The sequence below is a fragment of the Spermophilus citellus genome (genome assembly GCF_964194105.1).
Source record: "Spermophilus citellus genome assembly, chromosome: 5".
Classification (NCBI taxonomy): Eukaryota; Metazoa; Chordata; class Mammalia; order Rodentia; family Sciuridae; genus Spermophilus; species Spermophilus citellus.
Genome location: NC_138186.1, coordinates 174,500,533 through 174,527,308, shown reverse-complemented (window position 1 = coordinate 174,527,308; position 26,776 = coordinate 174,500,533). Strand labels below are relative to the sequence as shown.

At 48.3% G+C, this 26,776-nt stretch overlaps 1 protein-coding gene across 9 annotated transcripts in view; it reads right to left on the bottom strand.

Annotated features, from left to right (window-relative positions):
* Window positions 1-805: 805 nt before the first annotated feature.
* Window positions 806-26,776, bottom strand: part of ERMARD (ER membrane associated RNA degradation) — a 39,609-nt gene continuing 13,638 nt past the window's right edge. For 7 of the 9 annotated variants that reach the window (XM_081294007.1, XM_081294010.1, XM_081294011.1 and 4 more), the window contains 9 exons: window positions 21,755-21,784; window positions 20,318-20,386; window positions 18,028-18,201; window positions 7,715-7,798; window positions 6,114-6,190; window positions 4,846-4,971; window positions 4,253-4,471; window positions 3,198-3,311; window positions 806-1,046 (listed from right to left, as the gene is read on the bottom strand). In XM_081294007.1, the coding sequence (XP_081150133.1) occupies window positions 890-1,046; window positions 3,198-3,311; window positions 4,253-4,471; window positions 4,846-4,971; window positions 6,114-6,190; window positions 7,715-7,798; window positions 18,028-18,201; window positions 20,318-20,386; window positions 21,755-21,784 (1,050 nt within the window). In that variant the 3' untranslated portion in view covers window positions 806-889. The remainder of the gene's footprint in view (window positions 1,047-3,197; window positions 3,312-4,252; window positions 4,472-4,845; window positions 4,972-6,113; window positions 6,191-7,714; window positions 7,799-18,027; window positions 18,202-20,317; window positions 20,387-21,754; window positions 21,785-26,776) is intronic. The other 2 variants (XM_081294008.1, XM_081294009.1) reach the window with 2 other exon arrangements.

The window sequence follows — 26,776 nt, the reverse complement described above, 5'->3', positions numbered from 1 at the left end:
CTGCCAACCTACTAGGACTAGTCTGGAGACAGCAGCATAGCTCAGTGGCCGGAGCTAGGGCTTGGCTACCTCTCAGTTCTTCAGAAACAGCCAGAACTCAGGACCCTGTCTTGCCATTGCAAGGGCATCATGGGGATGGTCCCCCAGAGCAATACCCATAGCAAACACAGAACACCCTGGACACCTTGCAAAAGAGACTCCAGAGATGGGACACAGACCTCCCCAAAGGGCAGAGGGTGCTACCTAGAAGCTGCCAGTGACCTGGGAATGTTTGGACATATTCTCCAAGAGGAAGGACAATTGCCTCATCGTGTATCCACAAGCACCTAACAAGAGGCAAGACCTTCCCAGATGCCTGGACCACTTTGCAGGGAAGCCTGGGAGCAACGGCTGATTCTTCTCTCCTCCAACCCTTCAGTTCCTGTACTCAGCTAGGAACATGGAAGGGGCTATGCTTCATGCCAGATCCTGACCAGACCTGCTGCCCAGCACCCAGCCTCACCACCCACCCCACCATCCAGGAGCCCCTTCCTCAGTGCTTGCCCATGAGCTGTCAGCCCTCACCTGACCTGTCTAACCAACCAGCTGTAGGCTGTTAAGAGCAGGTACAGGCCACGCAGAGTGCAGCCACATGCTTCTGGGTAATGGCTTGGTGAAAAGCAGGTGCCCTTTCCTCCAATGCATGCATGAGGACATGCTCCAGACATTTGGTTACAGGGAGGTCAGCCCGAGTGGCATATGAACAGCTCAGGCAGAGAAGGCCAGAGGACCTGAAGAAACACAATTTGATCCCAGATGCCCCTTTTAAAGGATGTTAAAATCTATTTCAACTGTGTTTTCTGTTACCAAAAGCACTCTGACTTCATAAGACAACTTCATTTGTGGATTTCTAGGCTGAGTGCATTAACATTTGTTTCCTCTTATTGAAAGTCCAAATTTTCAACAAAGCTGTATGTGTAAGACCAATAGTTTCATTCCACTTGTTCTTCTCTTGGCTGGTATAGGTCACTAGGTTCTCAGTGTACTGCAAAATCGACTTTAAGAACCTGTTTAAAAAAGAGGAAAATTAGTCTATCCATTATAAAATATAACGATGACTTAAATTATTGAAATTACTTCTCAAGATAAATACCACTTAATTTTTATAAATTCAAGAAAAAAAAAAACACAAAAAATAAAAACAGCACAAATTGAATGAAAGACAAAAATGCGGATGGGCATCTGAAAGTTTACAAGATGAAAATTCCTTTTCACACTCTCTAAAATCCAGACAAGACATTCCTAAGTAGTGGAACGTGATTCCAAAAAGGCTCTGGGCCACCTGGACCAGACTGACCCAGCGCAGGAGCACGACATGTGTGATGACAAAGGACACGCCTGGGCCCTTGGTGGGGTGCAGAGCCCCTTCCTCATAAGAGACGCCTTCCACTAGAGACAGCCACTGATGCTCAAGTGTTCTCCTTAAAGATATCCATCAAGGTGGGCACAGTGGAGCACACCTACCACTCCACCTGCTTGGGAGGCTAAGCAAAGAGGATCAGAAGTTCAAGACTAGCCTCAGCAACTTAGTGGGACCCTGTTGTAAAAAATAAAAGGGGCTGGAGATGTAGCTCAGTGGTGGAACACTTGCCTAGTATGCATGAATCCCAAGTACCACACCAAAAAAGAAAAAAAAAATCCATTAAGAAGAATGGCTGGGTATGATGGCATACCTTGCAATCCCAGTTATTTGGGAGGCTGAGGTAAGAGGATCACAAGTTCAAGGCAGCCTGAGCAAATTAGCAAGATCCTGTCTCAAAATACAAATGAAAATGATTGCAGACGTAGCTCAGTGGTAGAGCACCCTGGGGTTCAATCCCTAGTAGTGGAAAAAAATGTTCATCAAAATGACAGTGAGTCATCTCTGATCAATGGGAATAAATAAATGCCATTTTTACTTTTTCAAAGTTCTCCTAAACTTTCCCAAGTAGTATAACTTTTCTATAACTTTTTAACTTGAAGATTTTAAACCTAGAGGAAAGTTAAGAAAAGACGCAGTGAAGACCATAGATGTTCTGTCCAGGGGAGTGTTCCCAGCTGGCAGTAGTTTTGGTCCCAGGGACATCTGACAGATCTAATCCACTTCTGAGGGTCACAACTGGGGAGTGGTGCTGCAATGTGGTGGGTGGCCAGGGATGCCCTGAATCTTGTGGAGAGCATAGGACACGCCAGAGCAGGTTCCCACCCAGACCCACAGTGCTGAGGCTGAGTACCCCAACTGAGTCGCCAGCTGTGCCCATACTATGCACAGACACGCACACTGGGCTGCTTCACGTCAGCATCCTGGGTTTGGTCTAACATGCACAGGTATGTTGCCCGTGCAGAGCACTGTCTCATGGCCACAAAAGTACCCAGGACTTGATGGTGGAGGGAGGCTCACCAAGCACAGGTGTGGCTTGTGCAGAATGTCCAGGGGCCTCCTCTGCTTTGGAATCTCTGGATGTGAAATGGGTGACACAAGGTTAGCCTACTTTCAGATCCCTGGATCTGGGTGGTCCTGAAGAATGACTTCCCAAATCTGAAACTGTCAGCCATACACAACGATGGTAGTTATCTAAGAGCTGTCTGGGTGTTGCAGGGCTTCCTTGAGGTCCACCCAGCCTGTGAGCCCTCTACCTGAGACAGCTGTGGGTCCAGACAGAGCCTCGAGTTGCACCTCTCAATGCCACACCATTTTTACAGCCTTCACCCAGCTTGCACCTGGACACCAAGTTATTTCTGCACAGACTACAGAATTCTAGGGCTGGGGATGCGGCTCAAGCGGTAGCGCACTCGCCTGGCATGCATGCGGCCCGGGTTCGATCCTCAGCACCACATACAAACAAAGATGTTGTGTCCACCGAAAACTAAAAAAATAAATATTAAAATTCTCTCTCTCGCTCTCTCTAAAAAAAAATTTTTTTAAAAAGTGATGAATTTTTTAAAAATATTCACACACAAATCTCATGCAAATTTGTGGAATGTGCCTACACTGGGTGTCAGCCTGAAATGGTCACAAACTTATCAGCAACAAAGTCTTCACAGAAGGAAAGCTAAGGGCCCATTAGAATCCATGGAGGCTAAGGGGGAAAAAATCACCACAGAATGTAATCAACAAGGGTGATAATGACTTAAAATTCCCCAAACATGACTCCTTCCTCTAAGTAGGACATACTTACTTCAGATACTGCTGGTGCTCTTGAGTGCCTTTTCTTTGGATGATGTGAATGCTGACCAATTCCAATGCAATGAGCAATAAAATCAAATAAAGCACGGGAGACAGAAGCCTGATGCTGAGAACAGATACAAGCAGACTGAGGTTGGACAAACACACATTTTCCACTTTCATAAGAATGTCCCACCTAGTCCACACCTTTTCAAGTGTCCTGAAGTCCAAACATCTCATCTCATAAGATCCTTTTCCAGACACTGTGAGCCCAACCCCTGCACCAGGCCCTGCCTGTAGTGGTCAGGCTGGATGGACCCCTCATGCACCCCTCTTCGCCTCCATACCCACGCACCAGGCCTTCTCTGCCCAACAACGGCACTGTCTGAGACCGCAGTGGCCCTGCCCCTCCTCAGGCACTGTGCTGGGGAACTCCAGCACAGCCCAGTCAGGGCCCAGAGCCTCTGCTCAGCTCCCATGCTCTTGGTCCTCTGCAGCACCTTCCTCACAATTCCATGCCCAGAAGGGCTCTCACGAAAAGGAAGATCAGTGGCTTACAGGTGAATGTCACCTGCAATGTCACCAGACTCAAAGAAATACCAAGCAAAGCCAGACCTTATTTGTCCCCTTATACTGGTAGAGGCATTAAAACTACCGTTTTAGAGGGGATGCGATGTGAACAGCACTATCTTGTAAACTGTAAGGTGTAAAAGGTGTAACCCGAGCACTTCCTCTGGAAGCAATGCACTAGCAATTCCCAGGACGAGCTTAGGGACACCCACAGCACTCAAGCCACAATTTGGAAACTTGCCCCAAATAGTCATGTAGTACAATCATGTAGCATCATCTGACAGACATGCTATCAAGGAAGAAACCACAAAGCTAACAAACACAGTCACTACGCTCTCAGATTTTACACCCAGATACTCCTGTGGGCAAGTGGGTCCCATCTGTACAAAGATTATTCTGAAACAGAAAGCACTGCAGTTCTCTACAAGAAGGGATCCCAAATGCATCTGCAGATACCTCCCTGCCCAGCTGCCTCCTGCAGGGCAGCAGTGGCCGCACCTGTTCAGCATACGCACGTAGTTCTGCCGCTGTCTTGAGCGCAGCCTCCTCTCTACCCACTGCCTGTGCCTCAGCTGCAGGGAGGTCGTGACCTGGCTAGACACACGCTGGCACTGGGCGCTAATGCTGCGGAGCACAACCAGCACTTCGAGAACGCCTCTGGGGCAGAAGAGGGTAGGGACGTGGATGTTGCAGAGCTCAGCAAGCAGCTGCGGCCACCTGCAAGCAACAGCAGGAATTCAGGGGACACACCCCATCACAAGACCCCCACTGCCAGTTCCATCCAGCCTGGGCCAGCTAGCCTACACCCTCTGAGGGACAAGGACCAGCAGGAAGGCTGTGGCCTGGTATGTTGGTAGAGCTGGGCCTGTGGCATATGTGAGATAAGTACCATTTAATGTGTGAGTAGAAGATGTGTCTGTGACTTGCTAAAGATCACCAAGCCTCACCTAATAATTCTAGGGGCACCCACCCAATGGTGAAATTCCAATACACGACCAAGCCACTAAGACCCAAAATAGCACAGCCCCCCCACTTGCTGCCCTAATCTGCCCAGGGTACTTCAACAGTCCCCAGGAGGTCCTAGCACTCACTTCTCAGTGGGAAGCCCGTCCAGGTCACAGAAAGCAAGGTGATCCTCAGGCATGTGGTGAAAGAGCTCATGCAGAATCTTTGTGATTAAAGAGTTGCAGGCATTTGCTTCAGAATTACCCTCCAATCTAAAAAATAAAAAACACCCAAAGACACATGACAAAAATCAAAATGCCCACATTAGTGCCTGTGAAAGCATTTATTTCAGTGTTCAATGAGTGATAAACTGACAAAATCTGAAACTCAGCTTCCCTAAATATAAAATGAAAATAGCCACAGTCATAGAAAACACAACATCACATGGCATGCGCATAGCCACACGCCCCCCAGGAGGGCGCCCACAGAGGAGGGGTGCCCACAGAGGAGGGCGCCCCACAGAGGAGGGCGCCCCACAGAGGAGGGGTGCCCACAGAGGAGGGCCCCCACAGAGGAGGGCATCCACAGAGGAGGGGTGCCCCCAGAGGAGGGGTGCCCCCCAGAGGAGGGCGCCCCACAGAGGAGGGCGCCCACAGAGGAGGGCACCCACAGAGGAGGGCACCCACAGAGGAGGGCGCCCACAGAGGAGGGCATCCACAGAGGAGGGCGCCCCCAGAGGAGGGGTGCCCACAGAGGATGGTGCCCCACAGAGGAGGGTGCCCCACAGAGGAGGGCGCCCCACAGAGGACGATGCCCCACAGAGGAGGGTGCCCCCACAGAGGAGGGCATCCACAGAGGAGGGGTGCCCACAGAGGATGGTGCCCCACAGAGGAGGGCGCCCCACAGAGGAGGGCGCCCCACAGAGGACGATGCCCCACAGAGGAGGGTGCCCCCACAGAGGAGGGCATCCACAGAGGAGGGGTGCCCCCCAGAGGAGGGCGCCCCACAGAGGAGGGCGCCCCCCAGAGGAGGACGCCCACAGAGGAGGGCGCCCCCAGAGGAGGACGCCCCCAGAGGAGGGCGCCCCCAGAGGAGGGCGCCCACAGAGGAGGGCGCCCACAGAGGAGGGCGCCTTGTGGTCCTGAGAGCACACTTCCTCCACTCCTCCTCCTGAGTTCCAGGCTCCTCTTTCTAATTGTCCACTGAACAGTTTTAGGTGGGCATCACATCTTCACCACACACCCGCCTCCAGATCTGTGCTGCTGGAGAGACCGCAGGCAGGAAGGCCTCCAGCACTCGCCTGCCTGTGGCAGCCACGGAGGGCAGCCACACCCCATGGTCCGAGTACCCACAGTTTGGTGGTGCCCACTGCAGCTGGCAGCCACAGGGACTGTGCACCCAGGACGGCACGCACCTGGCTGCTTCCTGACTGAGGTCTTCCGGGAAAGGCAGCAGAGGCCAAGACCCGATGCTCTTCCCACAGCTCAGCACCTGGGAGGAAACGTACTTTTCTTACAACCACATCCTAGAAAGTATGCTTTCCACTGTCACAGATGTTAAATCACTTTCTAGAAAATATGATTCATAAAATTGTTACAGATTCTACAGTTGAAACTGAGATGGTCGGGCTGGGAAATCTGGTCGATTCAGCTGAGGGACAGACACCTACACCAGAGGATGGGGGTAGCGAACATCTGGATGGCTGTGGACATGTCCACAGATCCTTCTGAGACCCTCAGTTCAGATGTGGGACCTGTGTCCGTTCCACTGAGCTGGCACCAGCTTGGTAACTGGTCTGTGTCCAAGAGAACAAAGCGGAGAGAGGGCCCACGTGGCCCTGGCTCTGGGTGAAGCACCGTCACCTGGGGACTGATTCTCAGGCCCCTAGAGGCCTCTGGTCAGCTTCCAGGCTTCCTGGGAGAGACACTGTCCAGCAAAGCCAAGGGGACCACAGCCCAATGACACCCAGCTGAAGCCACACGAGGGCAGCAAAGTTCTCTAATTTCTCTCCAAAAACTAAGCAAACTGACAGGGAAGCTGCTGATACACAGAATGTAGGTGACACCGGGCCACAGCATCACCAGAGCACAGGGCGCAGGACCATGGGCCAGACTGGAAAGCGAGTGAACAACAGAGAGCACGAGCAGGCCACTGTGAGGACAGGAAGAGACCTGAGAGGCTGTGGCCAGTGCCAGGCCGTAGGGCTAAGCCTGCCCTAGGGAGCCTTCCCTGCGGAAACCGTCCCTCCACCCGCTCTCTGAAGGCGGGCCCTGCAGCAGGCTCCGGCACCCCTTGCTCTGCACTGCCATCTTGAGAGCATCGTGCATGACAGGTACAGGGCTGCAGCAGGATGGCCTCAGAGGAACAGGGCAGAACGCCCGTCAGGCACCACTCAGGCCGAGCCCCACCTCAAGAGCACGGGATGCTGGGGACGCTCACGTTCTCTGGGGGAGGAAGCTCTTCTCACTGGCCCTGGCCTCCTCAAGGCCCGCTCCTCCAGGCTGCTCTGGGAAGGGTCCCTGCCCGGTCATGTGCTGATCTCACAGCTGCCCTGAGGGGGCCACAGGATTGACACCCAGTCCCCTGTACCACCCTCATGTCCTGCCATCTGAGAACAGAGCACCTAGCCAATTCCCCAACTGGGACTTCCTGGCAGAAATGCTTAGAATTTTGTCTGAATTTACAAGCTGTCAGAGTAGAGAAAAAAGAGCTTTCCTCACCACTGACAAAAGCGGTTCCCTGGGCAGATGCCACACTGCCACCGGCTGCTGGGCTCTGTGCGCAACACTTCCCAACTCCCAAGCATCTGATTCTAAAACATCCCGAGACACACACTAACATCATTCTCAACCATCAGTCGCAGGAAAGGGAGCCTCGTGGCTGAGCTTTCCTAACAAGCAAAAGGCTGTGACCACAAACTGGCATCATGGCCACAGGCTGTCAGGCCCTGAAGGCTGGGCAGAAGGAGCAGCCTTACACAGATGCTCATTCCCAGGCACCCTGGATCTGGCGTACCTGCTTTTTAAGCTGAAAAGCTGGGTGGCAACGAGAACTGTAGCCTTCTGCAAGTCTAAACAGCCCTTTTATTGCTGCTTCCTCCTAGTTCAGGAAAAAAAATAGACATTAGTTACAGTTTCTGGTTAGGTTTTCAGTTTTCTTATATTTAATTATAAGTAAGTTAGAATTTAAATTCCTCATTATCTTCTTTGAAATAGCTTCATTTAGAATCATTTCATTAGGTATGAATAAAAACAAGTAAAACTATTCATTAAAATAGGTTAGACCTGGGCTGGGTGCAGTGGCACATACCTGTAATCCCAACAGCCCAGGAGGCTGAGGCAGGAGGATCACAAGTTCAAAGGCAGCCTCAGCAAAAGCGAGGTGCTAAGCAACTCAGTGAAACCCTGTCTCTAAATAAAATCAAAATAGGGCTGGGGATGTGGCTCAGTAGTCAAGTGCTCCTGAGTTCAATCCTCAAGACACCACCCCACCCCACTCTCAAAAAAGAAAAAAAAAATAGATTGGACCTGATAGTCAACTCATACTTAACAAAAGGATTTTCTTTTCTTTTTTCTTTCCTTTTTTGGTACCAGGAATAGAACCCAGGGGCACTTTACCACTGAGCCACATCCCCAGCCCTTTTCAAAATTTTTTATTTTGAGATAGGTTCTCACTAAGTTGCCCAGGCTGGCCTTGAATTTGCAATTCTCCTGCCTCAGCCTCCTGAGCCACTGGGACAACAGGCATGCACCACTGTGCCTGGCATGAAATGATTCTAAATGGAGCTGAAGAGCCGTGATAACATACGAAGGCAACATCCTCTGTCCACAATGCAACAAAATTACAAAAACACCAGGAATTGAACCCAGCCCTTTTAAATTTTTTTATTTTGAGAAAGGGTCTCACAACTTGCCTGAGCACCTGGCTTCTGTTCTAAGACACACAGGCACAGGAGAGTCTTTGGGGGAGAGGGAAAGAACGTGTGCAGGAGGATGTGACTGCTGCGTTGAGAAGAGAAGGAAGGCATCACGGGATGTGGGAGACCAACCTTGCTCGTGACTGGGTCACACTCCCCAGCTGGGTGCTGAGGCGCTCAGTCACAGAAATGTGGCAGAGCTTTCCCCACCCTTCTTGGGTCTGAGGGTCGGTGTGTCCTACATGGGTGTGTCTTGCTACAGCCCCATGGGTGGAGCTACGCTCACCTGTTCCTTTGTAATCTAACCCCTTGCCCTGTTTAGGATAGAATCTTCCATGGAAGTGCCTTGTGTGTGTCCCCTCCTCTTACTGTGCCCCTGGGTGTGGCCTACCCAGGTGTCAGTCAACCTGCTGACAGTGGACATCATGAGGATACACTCAGCCCCCTGAAACCTGACCCCTTGCCTCATTTGAATAGCTTCTCCTCAATAAAAGGGGTCAGCACGGGCTCTCGCTCCCTCTTCCTGCAGACCCTTAAGGTCAGAGGAGCTGTCACGGCGACCCCAAAGAAAAAGGTATTTGTGTCTCTTGTGGGGTTACTTTGCACAGCCCAGTCAGCCCAGTTTTCCTGGAGTGACCCCTGAGCCTTTTAGTCTCAAACGGGAGGAAGTGGAAACCTGTCGGAACCAGCGACATTCCAGGGAGAGTGAAGATGGGTGGCCAGGTGGTGGCTTGGAGTAAGAGAGTTGGGACGTATTTTTAAGACAGAAGACTGAATATGGAATGTGAAAACACAGGAAAGAGGACTTGGGAGTTGTAGGCCTGAGTGGTCACCTGCAAAGAGAGAAGCTGCACAGATGGAATCTCGGGACATGAGGGGCTCACCACGGTGTGAACACTCGAGCTGCCGTGTCACTGAGGGTTTTCCACACCGTGAAACGTAGGTATCGGTTTCTCTGGACTAAGCTATCAGAGGATAATATCTTCTGTTGTTGTCTGGGTTTGTCTTTATTTAACTACACAAGTTCACATGGAGAGACTACAAAATAGGCAAGAAATTTCTGAGAAAAGAGTAATGTGAGATTAATTTGGCAGATATTAGGTTGCATCATGAAGTTTTAACAAAGGCAAGAGCTTTTAGCCAAAAAAGGTCAGAGACGGAGCTTGATGCACAAAGAACAAAGACGTTGATGCTCTACATGGTATTAGATGACTTGCTGGAGATTTGTAAAGGAAAAAAAAAAGTAAAGCTAGATTGTCTACCTCACACCCAAGATGAACTAAATTCCACTTGGATCAAAAGATGTAAAGGTGGGGGTGGGCAGTAAAAGCAGTAGGGAAGACATGACTACATTTATAATTCCGGAAAATAAAGAAGTATGCAAGATTGGGATACAACTGGGTGTGGTGGTGGATACCTGTAACCCCAAGGACTCAGGAGGCAGAGGCAGGAGGATCCCAGTTTCAGGCCAGCCTGCACAACTTAGTGAGACCCTGTCTCAAAATAAAATTCAAAAGGACTGGGAATGTAGTTCAGTAGTAAAGTGCCCCTGGGTTCAATCCCCAGATCCCTAGTAGCACACACAAATAAAGAAAGAAAAAAAATAACCCAAATGCAAACACCAAAGAGAAAAGAGTCAAATGCGAAAGACAAATAACAAGCAGTATGCACTGAAAATGGAAAAGAAGCCAACAGAAACAGTAAAACAGAAAGCATGGAGCAAAAGACTCCAACAGGCAGTTAAAACAATTCCAGACACCAAAGATCAAAATATCAAGTAAAGAAATGGGAAGAGGCAGAACGGAGGGTAGAGTCAGACTGTGTGTCCTGCCTTCAGCTCAGAGCCCGGACAGCTGCAGAAGAGCTGCCCATGTGGGTGACAGAGGCCCACCCTGACCCAACACCTGATGCAGAGTGACTCCGAGATTCTGGCTACTAGAGCAGAGAACAAGAAGGGGCTCATTCGAGGGAACCTGCACCTGCTCCACAGCACAAGGCAGGGCAGGGGAGGGACACCAAGTGAGGAAAGCTGGCTGGAAAAGCGGTTGGAGAAGCTGCGGGAGAGACAGTGGGCTGTGTGGGAAGCACCCGCGCTGCTTTTCAACTTGTAAATGGAGAACTGTGGCAGGAGGCTGCCTTGTGAAGGTCATGCTTAAGCTTGCAGCTTTGAGAAAGAGGAATCTCTGAATCTTCACATCTTCCTGGATATAGCAGAAAATACTGCCTCGGGGGAGTGCCTTTGTAGCAGCTGTACAGATCAGACATACACGGTGAGATCGCTGAGATCTGAAAGCCATCTAGATCCACCGTCTCCCAGCAGCAGGAGTGGAGTGGGTGGGGTGCACTGCACTGCTTGGGTGAGTGGCATTTCTTCCTGCATGCCAAGATCTTCTTGGGATGCACACACACCCATCACCCATGCCAAGGAGGGCCTCCCCACTCAGACAATGACACCACGGTCCCATCTCCTCTGCACCAGCAGGAGCTCTCTGTAACCTGGAGGCCATGTGGAGTCCCAGGGCCACCCTGGCTGTGCCAAGAAAAGGAAGGGGTTAACAGCTCTGGGCATGTGGCAATTCCCCAGCAAGCACACAAAGCCATCTCCATGCCAAAGACGAATCTGAGTGCTGAGCCACCAGAAAACACACCAGCACCCAGGCCCATTACCAGGCATGAGCAGGAGTCAGCAGGGTGAGGACTACATGGATAGGTTCCAGAGCCTGAGCTCCATGCAAGCTTTTGAAACAGCCTGATGATCTTGACACGGAATAAATATGCATAGCACAACCAGCACCATACTGGTTATTTCAGAATAAAAAAAAAAAGACCCAACGATATGTTGTCTGCAAGACAGACATCTCACCAGCAAAGACATTCAAGACTAAAAGGATGGAAAACAAATGCAATCTGAAACCCAGCATGAGTAGCTATTTTCTTATCTGACAAAGCAGACATCAAGACAAACTTAGAAGAGACAAAGAAGTCATATTTACCATTATGTACTAATAAAGGGGACCATCCAACAAGAAGATATAACAATTATAAGACAAACACTATAAGGGACAGATAGGCCAATAACAGTGTGACTTTAAAACTGGGCATGGTGGTGCACACCTGTAATCTGTTATTCAGGAAAGATGAGTCCAAAAGATTGCAAGTTCAAGGCTGCCTGAGACCCAGCCTCAAAATAAAAAAAATAAAAAGGGCTGAATATACTTTCTTTTCAGCTGTTTTTAGAACTTTCTCCAAAACAGATCATATACTGGGCCATAAAGTAAGAATTAGCAAATATTTTAAAAATTGAAATAACTTCTTGCATCTTATCATAATTAAGTGAAATTAGAAATCTACAGCAGGAAAAACTACAGAGAATATACACGAACATGGAGATCAAACAATACATTTTTGAATGATGAATGGGTCACTTAAGTAACCAGGGAAAAATTTTTAATTCTTAGAATCGAACAAAACAGAAACACAACATAACCTGAATCTGTGGGATACAGTGAAGGCAATAAATACAAAGGTAATAAATACACAGCTATAAATTTCTAAGAGGAAAATCTAGCTATAAAAATAGCTATAAATTTCCCTCTTCAAGAGCTACAAGTGCCTACATTAAAAAAATCAGAAAGGTCTCAAATAACCTAGTGAATACACCTTAAGTTCTTAGAAAAACAAAGCAACTCTAAAACTATAAGTAAAGAAATAATAAAAATGAGAACAACATTAGTAAAAGAGAGAATAAAAGAACAGAGTTGGTTCTTTGAAAAGATGAGCAAGATTGATAAACCCATAGTTAAACTAACCAAAAAAGACAGAAGACCCAAATCAATAAAATGAGAGACAAAATTGGGATTAAAAAAAAAATCAGGAACACCATTCTATTCATAATAGCTTCAAAAAATCAAATACCTAGGAGTAAATCTAATGGAGGTTAAAAAAAAAAAAAAACACCACTAAACAAATTGTAGAATACAGAAAAAGGAATTGAAGAAGACACTAGAAGATCGAAAGACCTCCCATGTTCATACATTGGCAGAATTAATATTGTTAAAATGGAAGAGCTAAAATCAGCACACTATAGTGATGGGTGCACACCAATGTTTAGAGCAGCACAATTCATAAGAGCCAAGTTAAGGAACCAGCCTACATGCCCATCCACAGATGAAGGGATAAAGAAAATGTGGTGTGTACACAGTGAGGACATACACATCATGTAAGTGAGATGAGCAGACTCAGCACGTCAAGGGTCAAAGCCAGAGAAATGAGGGATAAAAAGCTCGAGAGAAGCTAGAGAGAAATGAGGGATAAAAAAAGGGAAGATGGAAAGGAGAACCTTGGAGTAGAGCAAGGGACAAAGGTGGGAGGAGGCAGCATGGGAAAGGGGAGGAGCTGCAGAATGAGACCAAGGAAAGAGCACTGAGCAGACAAGGGGAATGAAGGGAGGGGACGGGAACTGAAGGGCAGTAGGACAGATGGACATCACTCTCCTGTGTTCATATACGATACACGACCAGTGAAACTCCACACCGTGTTCAACCACAATGGGGTCCTACTAGAGTAAGTCATACTCCATGTACGTACCAACACGTCAAAACACACTCTACTGTCACCTTTATGTAAAAAGAATAAAAGAGATTAAAAAAAGACGTTGACCAAAATAAGCTACGTACCTGTGTAAATATATCAAAATGAATTCTACTTTGATGTAAAACTACAATGCACCAACTAAAACAACGGTGATAAATACAAGGAAGATGTCTTAGCTTTTTTTTTTTTTTTTTTTTTTTGGTGGTGCTGGAGATTGAACGCAGGGCCTTATGCATGCAAGGCAAGCACTCTACCAACTGAGCCACATCCCCAGTTCCCTTAATCAGTTTTTCATCACTGTGACCAAAAGACCCAACAAGAACCACAAAGAAAAGTTTGTTTGACTCAAAGTTTCAGAGGTCTCAGTTCACAGATGGCCAACTTCACTGCTCTGGCCCTGAGGTGAGGTGGAACCCCAGGAGGAAGTGTGTGCGGAAGAAGGCAGCTCAGGAAGGACAATCAAGAAGCAGAAAGAGCTCTGCTCACCAGGAACAAATGCACACCCTAAGGCACACTCCCAGTGACCTACCTCCTCAAGCCACATCCTACCTGCCTACACTTACCACCCAGTTAATCCATTCAGAATTAATGCACTGATCAGCTTAATCCTCTTATAACCCAATTGTTTCACCCGTAAACTTTCTTAGACTGTCTCACACATAAGTTTTGGGGGTAAACCTCATATCTAAACAACAGAAGACTAGTAGAGTGGAGGAAGAAGAAGATAGAGGAAGGGAGGAGGAGAGAGAAAGGGGAAGTACTGGAGCCTGAAATGGAGCAAATTAAGTTAAACACATTTGTTTTATGTCAAAATGAATCCCTCTATTACACAGAACTATAATACATTAGCAAAAACATTTTAAAATACTGTAAAATGGCAAATTATTGAAAGCAATCCACAAATTCAATGCAAATACCATCAAAACTTCAATATCATATTTCACAAATCTAGAAAAAACAATCTAAAAATTCATACAGAAGCATAAAAGACCCAGAACAGCCAAAGTAATCCTGAGCAAAAAGAGTAATACTGGAGACATCACTATACCTGACCCCATACACTACAGAGCCATAATAACAAAAGTAGCATGGTGTTGGCATAAAAACAGACACCAAGACCCATGGAATAAATCAGGAGAGAGACAAATCCACCAATATAGTCATCAGATTCTTGACAAAGTTGCCAATACAGGTGTTGAAAAAAGACAGCCTCTTTAACAAATGGTGCAGAGAAAAGTGGATACCCACATGTAGAAGAATGATCCCTATCTCTTATCCTGCACAAAACTTGATTTGAAATGGATCAAGGAACTAAGTATAAGACCAGAAAATTTTTAACTCTTGGAAGGAAATGGAGGAAGCCCTTCAACAGACTCAGGCAATGACTTTCTGAATGGCTCATGAAATAATTGACAAATGGGGATGCATCAAATCAAAAAGCTTTTGCACAGCAAAGGAAACAACAGGCTTACGACAGCATACAGAGGGGGAGAAAGCCCTTTGTCAGCTATCTTCTGAGGAAGGAAAATATTTGGAAAACATATGAAGAACTCAAAAAATTCAATACCAAAAGAAACAAATAACACATTCAATAAACGGGCAAATGAATAGAAACTTCTCAAAAGAAGTACAAATGGGCAGAAATTGTATATAAAAAAAATCTTCATCTTTAGCCATCAGGGAAATGCAAATCAGAACTACAATGAGGCTGGACTGTAGCTCAGTGGCAGAGCGCTTGCCTAGCATGTGGCAGGCACTGGGTTCAATCCTCAGCACCATATAAAAATGAACAAATAAAATAAAGATGGTTTGTCCCTACACAACTACAAAAAAAAATAAAAAAAAAAAAAACCTACATCGAGATTCTACCTCACCCCAGTCAGAATGGCAGCCAACAAAAATACAAAAAACAATAAATGCTGGTGAGGACGCAGGGAGGAGGAACTCTAACACACTGTCGCTGGGAAGCTAAATTAGCCCAGCCACTTTGGAAATCAGTAGAGACGTTCCTCAAAAAGCTAAAAACAGGACTAACATGTGCTGTGGAGATACCTGCACACTTGTATTTATTGAGGCACAATCCACAATAGCCAAGTTATGGAATCAGCCTAGATGTCTGCAGACAGATGAATGGATAAAGACAATGGTATATATAACAATCGAGTTTTATTCAGCCATAAAGAAGAACAGAATTAGGATATCATTTACAGGAAATGGATGGAACTGGAGAATGTGAAGTGAGATAAACCAGACTCAGAAAGACAATTCCCATGTTTTCTCCCATACATGGAAGCCAGAGGGGAAAAGGACATCATGAATTTGAAGGGAGACCATTAGAGCAGAGAAGGGGTCAGGGAAGGGAGGGCAGGCAAGGGAGGTTCTGGGGAGTGACCCTGATCAAAAGATGTGCATGTGCAAATGTGCCATAAGGAAACCCACCTTCTGCATGACCAACACACACCAGTGAAAGGGGAAAGAAAGGAATGTTGAAAGAATCCTGGATCAAGAGTCACTGCCTGGATCTGTTGACACTTGGAGAGCCGTACCATTCCATCCAGACATGCAGACAGGATTCAACAGGATGAGCATCAGGACCGGACCCACACTCCAGGACCTGGTGTTACAGAACGTACTATGCAATGAGGCCTTGCCCATCCCCAATCTGGAGTACCTGCCCAGGGTGCTCACCCTGCAGTTGTACAAGGAGGCTATAACAGGGGGTCACATGGAGATGCTAAAGAAGATGGTGCTGTCCTGCCCCTTGGCCTGTTTGCCTGTGGAGTACCTGCTGAAGACAAGTGATGTGAAGGCCTGAAAAACCCTACTGAATAGGCTAAACTTGCTGATTTCCCAAAATGTTCACCCCAGGAAATGGAATGAAAGCAATTGATTTTCGGGAAGTGAATCAGGACTGCTCCAATGAGTGGTCCAGAGCCCCACTGGACGCCTGCTCACAAGAGGCCACGTCTCCAAAGGAAAGGGAGAAATGGGCCAAAGAGCAGCGAAGCCACACTTGGAGATGTTCATAGGTGTCGATCTGGACAAAGTCTTCCAAAGATTCCTTGGCAGCCTCAGGGAGTGGGTGGAAGAGAGAAAGGGGGTGGTCCGTATACACTGTGAGAAGCTGCAGATCGGGGGTTTCTACTTGAAACTCCCTAAATTCCTGAGGACTCTGCCATTTTACTACGTGCAGGAACTGGAGGTGAATGCTCAGCACTGGACTCGAGAAATAATGGAACATTTTTGTTTTTGCCTGATCAAGATGAGGAACCTTCGCGTCCTCCATCTCTCCAACTTGTGCCCACAAGTCCTCACCAACCACTCGGTAAACAGGTGGTTTTCCCTAGATACAGCCTTCAACTGCGGAAGGTGAAAAACCTCCACAAACTCTGTGTGAACAACGTCTTCTTCCTCTACAGAGCGCTGCACAAAATCCTCCTGTAAGCACGAAGGGAGTCAGACTCCCTTGAAAACACTCTCGCTGAGAGGTTGTCCGCTCAAGGAGAAGGATTTAAAGCATCTATCCATGTGTCCAAGCACTGATCAACTGAAGTGTCTGGATCTCAGTTCTTTTTCCATAAAAGATATGAGTCCTGAGCCCCTCCAGGTCCTGCTGGAGAAGGTGGCACACACCCCTGAGACCCTGGTCTTAGAGTTTTGTGAGATAACAGAGTCCCAGCTAAATGCCATCTCACCAGCTCTGGGTCACTGTTCCCAGCTCAGAACCTTCAGTTTCTGTGGAAACCAAATCCCCCTGACTGCTCTTAAGAACCTGCTGAGGCACACCGCTAGCCTGCCAACAAGTGAAGTACCCTGCCCCTCTAGAGAGCTTTGACAAAATCCTCTGGGGTTTTTGGACAGAGATCAATCACAAGAAATTTGACTAGGTTCGGAAGGAGTTGATGCAGCTGGTGAAGGACATCACATCACGCCTGTCCACGACATCCAGATTTATTCTTACGACTGTGTTCTTCACCTCAAACGTACAGATTCTATTGCCTGAAGCCCAGTGGCAATTTGGTAGGCAGGGGATTATTGACATGCACAACACATTAGCTTTCTTGGGTTGGGGTAAGGCTCAAGTAGAGTGTGCCCTGCAGGCATGAGGCCGTGAGTTTGATCTCCAGAACCTCAAGAAATGCTTCTTATAAATTTCTAATGAGTTCATGTGTCCAGTCTTGACAACTCAGGAAGACCATCTCAAAATAAGGGCTGGGGATGTAGTTCTGGTCAAATGCCCTGGCTTCAATCGCCAGTACCCCTGAAATATGGGTTAGGGTAGGCCTTCAGGAAGGTATGAGGGCCTTCATTTTACTATGTTACTTGGTCTTTGGCTCTATTATTCCATAATAAAAATGTATTAAATTTTCACTGCTAAAAAAAAGGAAAGGGATGCCAGGCTCAAAGCTTTGTTTCTACAGGCCCCTCACACAGGTGCCTGCATGCACACTGATGCTCAGTTCAGCATCCTCCTTAGGAACCTTCCGTGTCAAGCAGAGTCATAATCCATGTGCCACCAAGGATAGCTTGGATGAGTGATGCTCCGCTGACAAAGCAGAACACCAGGCAGGTGACAAAAAATACTTTAGAACAAAGATAGCAAAGCACGTTTTATGAAAAATGCCAGTTACAAACATAACACACCTTCCTATGACCCACTCTGGGTGCCCACAGAAAGCACGTGGATGCCAATGGCTGGCTGTGCTTCTAATAATACTAATAAAAAGATTATTAATAATTAATTACACTTGAAAAATAAACTACATTCTTTCATTCCTGCGTGACAGTGACTCTAACTACTTTCTTCCCTGTGCATTACCTTAAAAGCTGACAGTTCCTCTTCACCAGTAAATCTGAGCACAAGTACTGTGGAAAAGGCAAGTAACTGACTTGCTGCTTCTCTTGGAAACTCAAGTAAGTCGATTTCCCCATGACTCAAATGATCTCGCAGACGGGGGCCCTCCTGATGGTTCAGGAAATCCCAGAGAAATTCCTTACAAAATATAAAGAGGAAACATTCTGTTAGCATTCCAGGCAGAAGGGGAAGCAAGTACAAGGTGCAGACACGGGCCGCGCCTACACGTGTGGAAAGGATAGGAAAAGTGGGCCTCCAGTGCTGGTGGGACTGCAAATTGGTGTGGCCAATTTGGAAAGCAGTATGGAGATTCCTGGGAAAGCTGGGAATGGAACCACCATTTGACCCTGCTATTGCCTTTCTGGGACTATTCCCTGAAGACCTTAAAAGAGCATGCTACAGGGATACTGCCACATCGATGTTCATAGCAGCACAATTCACAATAGCTAGACTGTGGAATCAACCCAGATGCCCTTCAATAGATGAATGGACAAAAAAAAATGTGGCGTCTATACACAATGGAGTACTATACAGCAATAAAAAATGACAAAAATCATAGAATTTGCAGGGAAATGGATGGCACTAGAGCAGATTATGCTTAGTGAAGCTAGCCAATCCCTAAAAAACAAATACCAAATGTCTTCTTTGATATAATGAGAGCAACTATGAACAGAGCAGGGAAGAAGAGCAGGAAGAAAAGATTAACTTTAAACAGAGACATGAGATGGGAAAGAGAGAGAAAAGGAAATTGCATGGAAATGAAGGGAGACCCTCATTGCTATACAAAATTACATATAAGAGGTTGTGAGGGGAATGGGAAAATTAACAAGGAGAGAAATGAATTACAGTAGATGGGGTAGAGAGAGAAGATGTGAGGGAAGGGGAGGGGGGATAGTAGGGGATAGGAAAGGTAGCAGAATACAACAGTTACTAATAGGGCATTATGTAAAATTGTGGATGTGTAACCGACGTGATTCTGCAATCTGCATTTGGGGTAAAATTGGGAGTTCATAACCCACTTGAATCTAATGTATGAAATATGATATGTCAAGAGCTTTGTAATGTTGTGAACAACCAATAAAAAAAAATAATAATAAAAAAAGTGGGCCTCCAGGACTACGCTCATCAAGCTGTATGACTGGATTGTCATGGGAGGGCCCTACTGTCCAGGCACCAAGCAGGATGCACAGACAAGAGAGTCTGAGAGGACCTGAGAACCAAGCACCAAGGGGCAGATGGAACTCTCACCTTTGTTACCCTCACCCTTCTTCAGGGAAGGGAACTGGACTATCAGCATTTGGAAACAAACTTTTAAACACAAGAAAGCTCGGCTCTCATGTGCACAAGCATAGCTCTCTAGTGCCTCCTCATTCCTCTCTCTCCCTTGGGCTCTCCTCTGTTGACCAATCTTCCATCTTCGAGCTGATACAGACAGCTGTTTCCTACTGTAGCAGCACATGCCCAAGGCTTCACACTCAGATTATAAGGAAAGGGGTCCTGGGCAAGCTGCCAATGGAGTCCCAGAGACTCAGGATGGAACTGAGTACCAGATATGCTAGGGAAATTGTCTGAAAGTAGGAATGGATGAAGAGCATCATGAACCCAGAAACTGGAATCTAGATCTGCTAACTCTCAGGTGGAAAGAATACATATCTACTTAAAGCCTGAAGCAGTCATTACAGTATCTTCTTCTTCTTCTTTTTTTTTTTTTTTAAAGAGAGAGAGAGAGAACTTTTTAATATTTATTTTTTAGTTTTCGGCGGACACAACATCTTTGTTTGTATGTGGTGCTGAGGATAGAACCCGGGCTGCACGCATGCCAGGCTTGAGCCACATCCCCAGACCCTACAGTATCTTCTTAAAGTACAAAACAGTGAAAGGAGAAAACAACTCTAAAACATTAATGGTTCTCTTCTTCACCCCATGATCAATCCTTTTAATCTACTGTTATATTTTACACATATATTTTACTTTCTCTACAGCACAAATACATATAACTACCAAATGCAAATACTGCTTTGGGACATGGCAGCTAAGTTAGCAGGCCTTCAAAAGGACAAGAATAACCAGGCTACAGAAAACAGCCCAGGATGGAGATACGGCTCAGCCAGGTCTGGGACAGGTCAAGGCTGGGCTCAGTGTGGCTCAGATCTGTTCTAGAGTACACCATAGCAAAATGACTTAATCCTAGACTAGAGAAATGGAAAATGTTCATAAGCAGAAGTCACTAGGCTGGAAACTGTCAAATACTTACCATAGCAGGTTCTCCAAGGAAAAGAGGAAGTTGATTTATTCTGCCATCATTCATGTGTTTTGCCAATATCTAAAACACCAAAAATAAACTGTTAAACTGAACCGCCCACACATACAGGCACGGTCTCATTCATACACCCACACATACAATTAAAATATCAGTATTCCTAAAGTAATTATGTTGGTTAAGAACAATTTTCCTAAACAGTGGCTGCTATGTTTTTAAAACTGCCCTTATTCACTTAATTTGTTTGAAACTAATATAGCATGTTAAATACTGAAGGTACATTCTTTGACTGCAAGTTCTGTGTGTTTGTGCATGCCTGCACACCCATTGGTCACTTCCTAAATCGCTCTTCACTCACCATGGACTTTGAAATCCAACGACCCTGACCCAGAACTATGGACCTGACCTTATGCAGCTTCAATTTTACCATCCAACTTTACCATCTAACCCTCTTTATCAAATGCATCACATATTGAAGTTCATAGCAAATTGCTCACCAATGGGACGCACCTGAGGTGAGCAGCCATTTTCTAACTTCCACTGCACACTTAGGAACCCAGTGGTCATGTCTCAGGCCAAATGACCTGCAGGTGCACAGCTCTGCCTGTGGCTTTCCCTTGGCTTTCCCAACCACCTTATCTGCGCCACATTCCAGGGGCACAAGAATCACCACCGGGGCTCGCACATAGAAAGTGTCAATACTTGCGGGCCACACAAGATACTTTTAATTGTGATTCTTACCATTCTAGATTTTTACTCTAGAATCACATCCCTCAATGCACAGATTAAATGCATCAGCACACAATATAAACACATAGTAGTAGATGAGGTATGTTCCACATGCAAAAATTCAAAGCTAACCTGAAATCTAAAATGCAAGCCTCCCAGGTACTGGGCACGGTGGCATATAGCACGGTGGCACATACCTGTGATCATGTCAACTCAACAGGCTGAGGCAGGAGGATTGCAAGTTTGAGGCCTTCCCAGACAACTCAGTGAGACCGTGTCTCAAAATACAAAGGGCTAGAGATATAGCTCAGTGGTAGAGTTCCCCTGGGTTCCTTCCACCCCGCCCCCGCTCCAACACACACACACACACAAACACACACACACACACACACACACAAACACACACACACACACACACACACACACACAAAGTAAGCCTCTAAATAAGTGCAGCCAATAATATCAATTTCCTTTGGCATTTTCAAACTTTGAATTCTGGTAACTTTAGAAAGTGGATTAGTAATTCTGGGTCTCAACATCAGCCTGAAAGTTAATTTAAATCTAGCATAGATTTTTATGCTTTTATTACTATGAACATTTTCCTATGTGATCTGGGGCTAATCTCTATGTTTGTATCTTAATTTGTATTTTAAAATAAGAGAATGTTTTGTTCCAAAAAACCACATAAATCTAGCTACTTACTTCATCAAAGGTAGTATAAAGAGTTGTTGACTGCAGAAAAGGGAAAAAATGGAGAGAAATGATTAAAGCAAAATATAATAAAGTAACATTATTCAAAGTAGAAAAGGTTACGGTCATGCCACAAAACTGAAATCTGGTGAAAATGACCTTCATCTAGAATACTTATGGGCAAACAATTATGTTATTTAAAAAAATGAAATTCACCGAATCTGACAACTTGGATATGTTAGAACCCTGCCTTTACAAGTACGTTAGCTCTGTTAATTCCCAGGTCGGGGACCCCAGACCTTACCAAATCACTGTCCACACCAACAGAGGACTCCTGCTGATGACTGGTATCAGCACATGCAAGAACAGTCTGGCACTTTCTCTAGCACATGGCCTGAGTGGCATGATGGTGACAGCAGTGTGGCACAAACCCCAAGGCAGGCTCCCCAGATATCTGAGCCCAAGCTCAACACCACCCCACCAACTTACTTCACCCCATAGACATGTGTTTTCTCTACAAAATGGTCAGTATCTCCCCACAGTGTGAGGAAGCCAGCACTCTGTCTAGGCCAGCTCTCAGAAATGCCGCCCGCCCTGCTTATTGCTCAGTGACCTGCTTTCCACGGGACACAGGCTGCATCTCTCTTGACCCACTCAGGGGTTAGGGTATCTGTATGGGCACCATGTGATATCATGGGGATGGCACCAGGTGGAGCTCATGCAACTCACGCACACCATTAGAAAGTGACCTCACACAATGGCATCAGTGCGCGTGTGCTGGCTGCACCCCATCCCAAAGTCAGATGTGGGCTTCTCTACTAGTGACATCGTGTCAACACTCAGAAAGTTCACACTTTGGCTACTTTGGGGTTTTGAACTAGGGCTATTCAACATGTACTATCAATGTTCTTCAACATTTTTGAGTATGTAAATGGCTCTAAAATTTGTAAGTTTTAGCTCTCAAACCTGTATTGTTGGCCTAAAATTTTTCCTCAGTTATACTCTAAATATCCTCTTGCCCACTAAATATTTCTACAAAGGATCTCATTTATTGCCAGAAATTACGTGACAGATTTCTACCTGATTTTATGAAATAAGTATAAACATCTTCTCTGCCTCACTCCTAATGGATAAGCCCTTAGAAGTCAGAAATTCTGGGAAAATTTACATCCACATGCAGAAGAAGCCAGATGTGCATCCCACCAGCTACAAACGCAACTTCACAATAAAAGAGAATCGTAGATGAAAGACATGAAACTACCAGAAGAGAACAGGGGAATGCTTCAGGACCCTGGAATTGGCAAGAATCTTCAAGAACACAGGAAACAAAAGCAAGAATAGATAAAAAATTATTACAACAAACTAAAAAGACTTCTTCATAGTGAAGGAGATTATCAAGATCGAAGAAACAGCCTAAAGAAGGAAGAAAACATCTGCAAGCTGCACACTTGACAAAGGCTGATATCAGGTTATAGACCTAAATAGACATTTCTCAAAAGAAGACATTCAAATGTCCAATGGGTACATAGAAAAAACGCTCATTATCACTAAACCCTGGGGACTCATGATCAAAACCACTGTGAGCCATCACCAGGCTCCAGTGAGAATGGCCATTGCCAAGAAGACTGAAGGTGACCGCTGGCGAGGAGGTGGAGGAAAGGGGCCCTTGCACTGTTGTGAGGTGTAAGTCAGCACAGCCAGCGTGGAAAACCACACGGAGATTCCCTGAAACACCAACAGTAGAGCTAGCACGGGACCCAGCAATCCCACTGCCAGGTACACGTGCAGAGGAGAGGGGTCAGTGTGCTGAGGGACAGCGGCCCAGCAATCCCACTGCCAGGTCCACGTCCAGAGGAGAGGGGTCAGTGTGCTGAGGGACAGCGGCCCAGCAATCCCACTGCCAGGTCCACGTCCAGAGGAGAGGAGAGGGGTCAGTGTGCTGAGGGACAGCGGCCCAGCAATCCCACTGCCAGGTCCACGTCCAGAGGAGAGGGGTCAGTGTGCTGAGGGACAGCGGCCCAGCAATCCCACTGCCAGGTCCACGTCCAGAGGAGAGGGGTCAGTGTGCTGAGGGACAGCGGCCCAGCAATCCCACTGCCAGGTCCACGTCCAGAGGAGAGGGGTCAGTGTGCTGAGGGACAGCGGCCCAGCAATCCCACTGCCAGGTCCACGTCCAGAGGAGAGGGGTCAGTGTGCTGAGGGACAGCGGCCCAGCAATCCCACTGCCAGGTCCACGTCCAGAGGACAGGGGTCAGTGTGCTGAGGGACAGCGGCCCAGCAATCCCACTGCCAGGTCCACGTCCAGAGGAGAGGGGTCAGTGTGCTGAGGGACAGCGGCCCAGCAATCCCACTGCCAGGTACACGTCCAGAGGAGAGGGGTCAGTGTGCTGAGGGACAGCGGCCCAGCAATCCCACTGCCAGGTCCACGTCCAGAGGAGAGGGGTCAGTGTGCTGAGGGACAGCGGCCCAGCAATCCCACTGCCAGGTACACGTCCAGAGGAGAGGGGTCAGTGTGCTGAGGGACAGCGGCCCAGCAATCCCACTGCCAGGTCCACGTCCAGAGGAGAGGGGTCAGTGTGCTGAGGGACAGCGGCCCAGCAATCCCACTGCCAGGTCCACGTCCAGAGGAGAGGGGTCAGTGTGCTGAGGGACAGCGGCCCAGCAATCCCACTGCCAGGTCCACGTCCAGAGGACAGGGGTCAGTGTGCTGAGGGACAGCGGCCCAGCAATCCCACTGCCAGGTCCACGTCCAGAGGAGAGGGGTCAGTGTGCTGAGGGACAGCGGCCCAGCAATCCCACTGCCAGGTCCACGTCCAGAGGAGAGGAGTCAGTGTGCTGAGGGACAGCGGCCCAGCAATCCCACTGCCAGGTCCACGTCCAGAGGAGAGGAGTCAGTGTGCTGAGGGACAGCGGCCCAGCAATCCCACTGCCAGGTCCACGTCCAGAGGAGAGGAGTCAGTGTGCTGAGGGACAGCGGCCCAGCAATCCCACTGCCAGGTCCACGTCCAGAGGAGAGGAGTCAGTGTGCTGAGGGACAGCGGCCCAGCAATCCCACTGCCAGGTCCACGTCCAGAGGAGAGGAGTCAGTGTGCTGAGGGACAGCGGCCCAGCAATCCCACTGCCAGGTCCACGTCCAGAGGAGAGGGGTCAGTGTGCTGAGGGACAGCGGCCCAGCAATCCCACTGCCAGGTCCACGTCCAGAGGAGAGGGGTCAGTGTGCTGAGGGACAGCGGCCCAGCAATCCCACTGCCAGGTCCACGTCCAGAGGAGAGGGGTCAGTGTGCTGAGGGACAGCGGCCCAGCAATCCCACTGCCAGGTCCACGTCCAGAGGAGAGGGGTCAGTGTGCTGAGGGACAGCGGCCCAGCAATCCCACTGCCAGGTACACGTGCAGAGGAGAGGGGTCAGTGTGCTGAGGGACAGCGGCCCAGCAATCCCACTGCCAGGTCCACGTCCAGAGGAGAGGGGTCAGTGTGCTGAGGGACAGCGGCCCAGCAATCCCACTGCCAGGTCCACGTCCAGAGGAGAGGGGTCAGTGTGCTGAGGGACAGCGGCCCAGCAATCCCACTGCCAGGTCCACGTCCAGAGGAGAGGGGTCAGTGTGCTGAGGGACAGCGGCCCAGCAATCCCACTGCCAGGTCCACGTCCAGAGCAGAGGAGTCAGTGTGCTGAGGGACAGCGGCCCAGCAATCCCACTGCCAGGTCCACGTCCAGAGGAGAGGGGTCAGTGTGCTGAGGGACAGCGGCCCAGCAATCCCACTGCCAGGTCCACGTCCAGAGGAGAGGGGTCAGTGTGCTGAGGGACAGCGGCCCAGCAATCCCACTGCCAGGTACACGTCCAGAGGAGAGGGGTCAGTGTGCTGAGGGACAGCGGCCCAGCAATCCCACTGCCAGGTCCACGTCCAGAGGAGAGGGGTCAGTGTGCTGAGGGACAGCGGCCCAGCAATCCCACTGCCAGGTCCACGTCCAGAGGAGAGGGGTCAGTGTGCTGAGGGACAGCGGCCCAGCAATCCCACTGCCAGGTCCACGTCCAGAGGAGAGGAGTCAGTGTGCTGAGGGACAGCGGCCCAGCAATCCCACTGCCAGGTCCACGTCCAGAGCAGAGGAGAGGAGTCAGTGTGCTGAGGGACAGCGGCCCAGCAATCCCACTGCCAGGTACACGTCCAGAGAGGAGTCAGTGTGCTGAGGGACAGCGGCCCAGCAATCCCACTGCCAGGTACACGTCCAGAGAGGAGTCAGTGTGCTGAGGGACAGCGGCCCAGCAATCCCACTGCCAGGTACACGTCCAGAGAGGGGTCAGTGTGCTGAGGGACAGCGGCCCAGCAATCCCACTGCCAGGTACACGTCCAGAGAGGGGTCAGTGTGCTGAGGGACAGCGGCCCAGCAATCCCACTGCCAGGTCCACGTCCAGAGGAGAGGGGTCAGTGTGCTGAGGGACAGCGGCCCAGCAATCCCACTGCCAGGTCCACGTCCAGAGGAGAGGGGTCAGTGTGCTGAGGGACAGCGGCGCTCCCTGGGTCACTGCAGCTCTATTCACAGGAGCCAAGACAGGAGCAGCCCGAGTCCCTCAGCTGAGGGTGGACAGAGAAGGGGCGGGGCTTGTGCCCCATGGAGCACGAGTCGGCCACAGAAGGAGGATCCTGTCGTGTACAAGAAGATGGACCTGGAGATGGCTGTGCCAGGAGAACTGAGCCTGACTCAGAAGGACAGGCACCGTGTGATCTCAGTCCAAGTGTAAGCTGACGAGGTGATCTCTCGGAGCTGAGCACAGAAGGGTGTCTCCAGAAGTGGGGAAAGTTGGGGAGTGGGGGGCAGAGAGGTAGGCCAGTGGGTGCTGAGTCATAGGTAGGAGCAAGAAGTTCCGGTGTGCTACGGTACAGCAGGGTGACCGGATGTAATGAAAATGCACCACACATTTCAAAATGCTACAAGAGCCAGATGCAGTGGTGCACAACTGTAATCTCAGTAGCTGGGGAGGCTAAGGCAGGAGGATCGCAAGTTCAAAGCCAGCTTCAGCAATTTAGCAAGGCCTTAA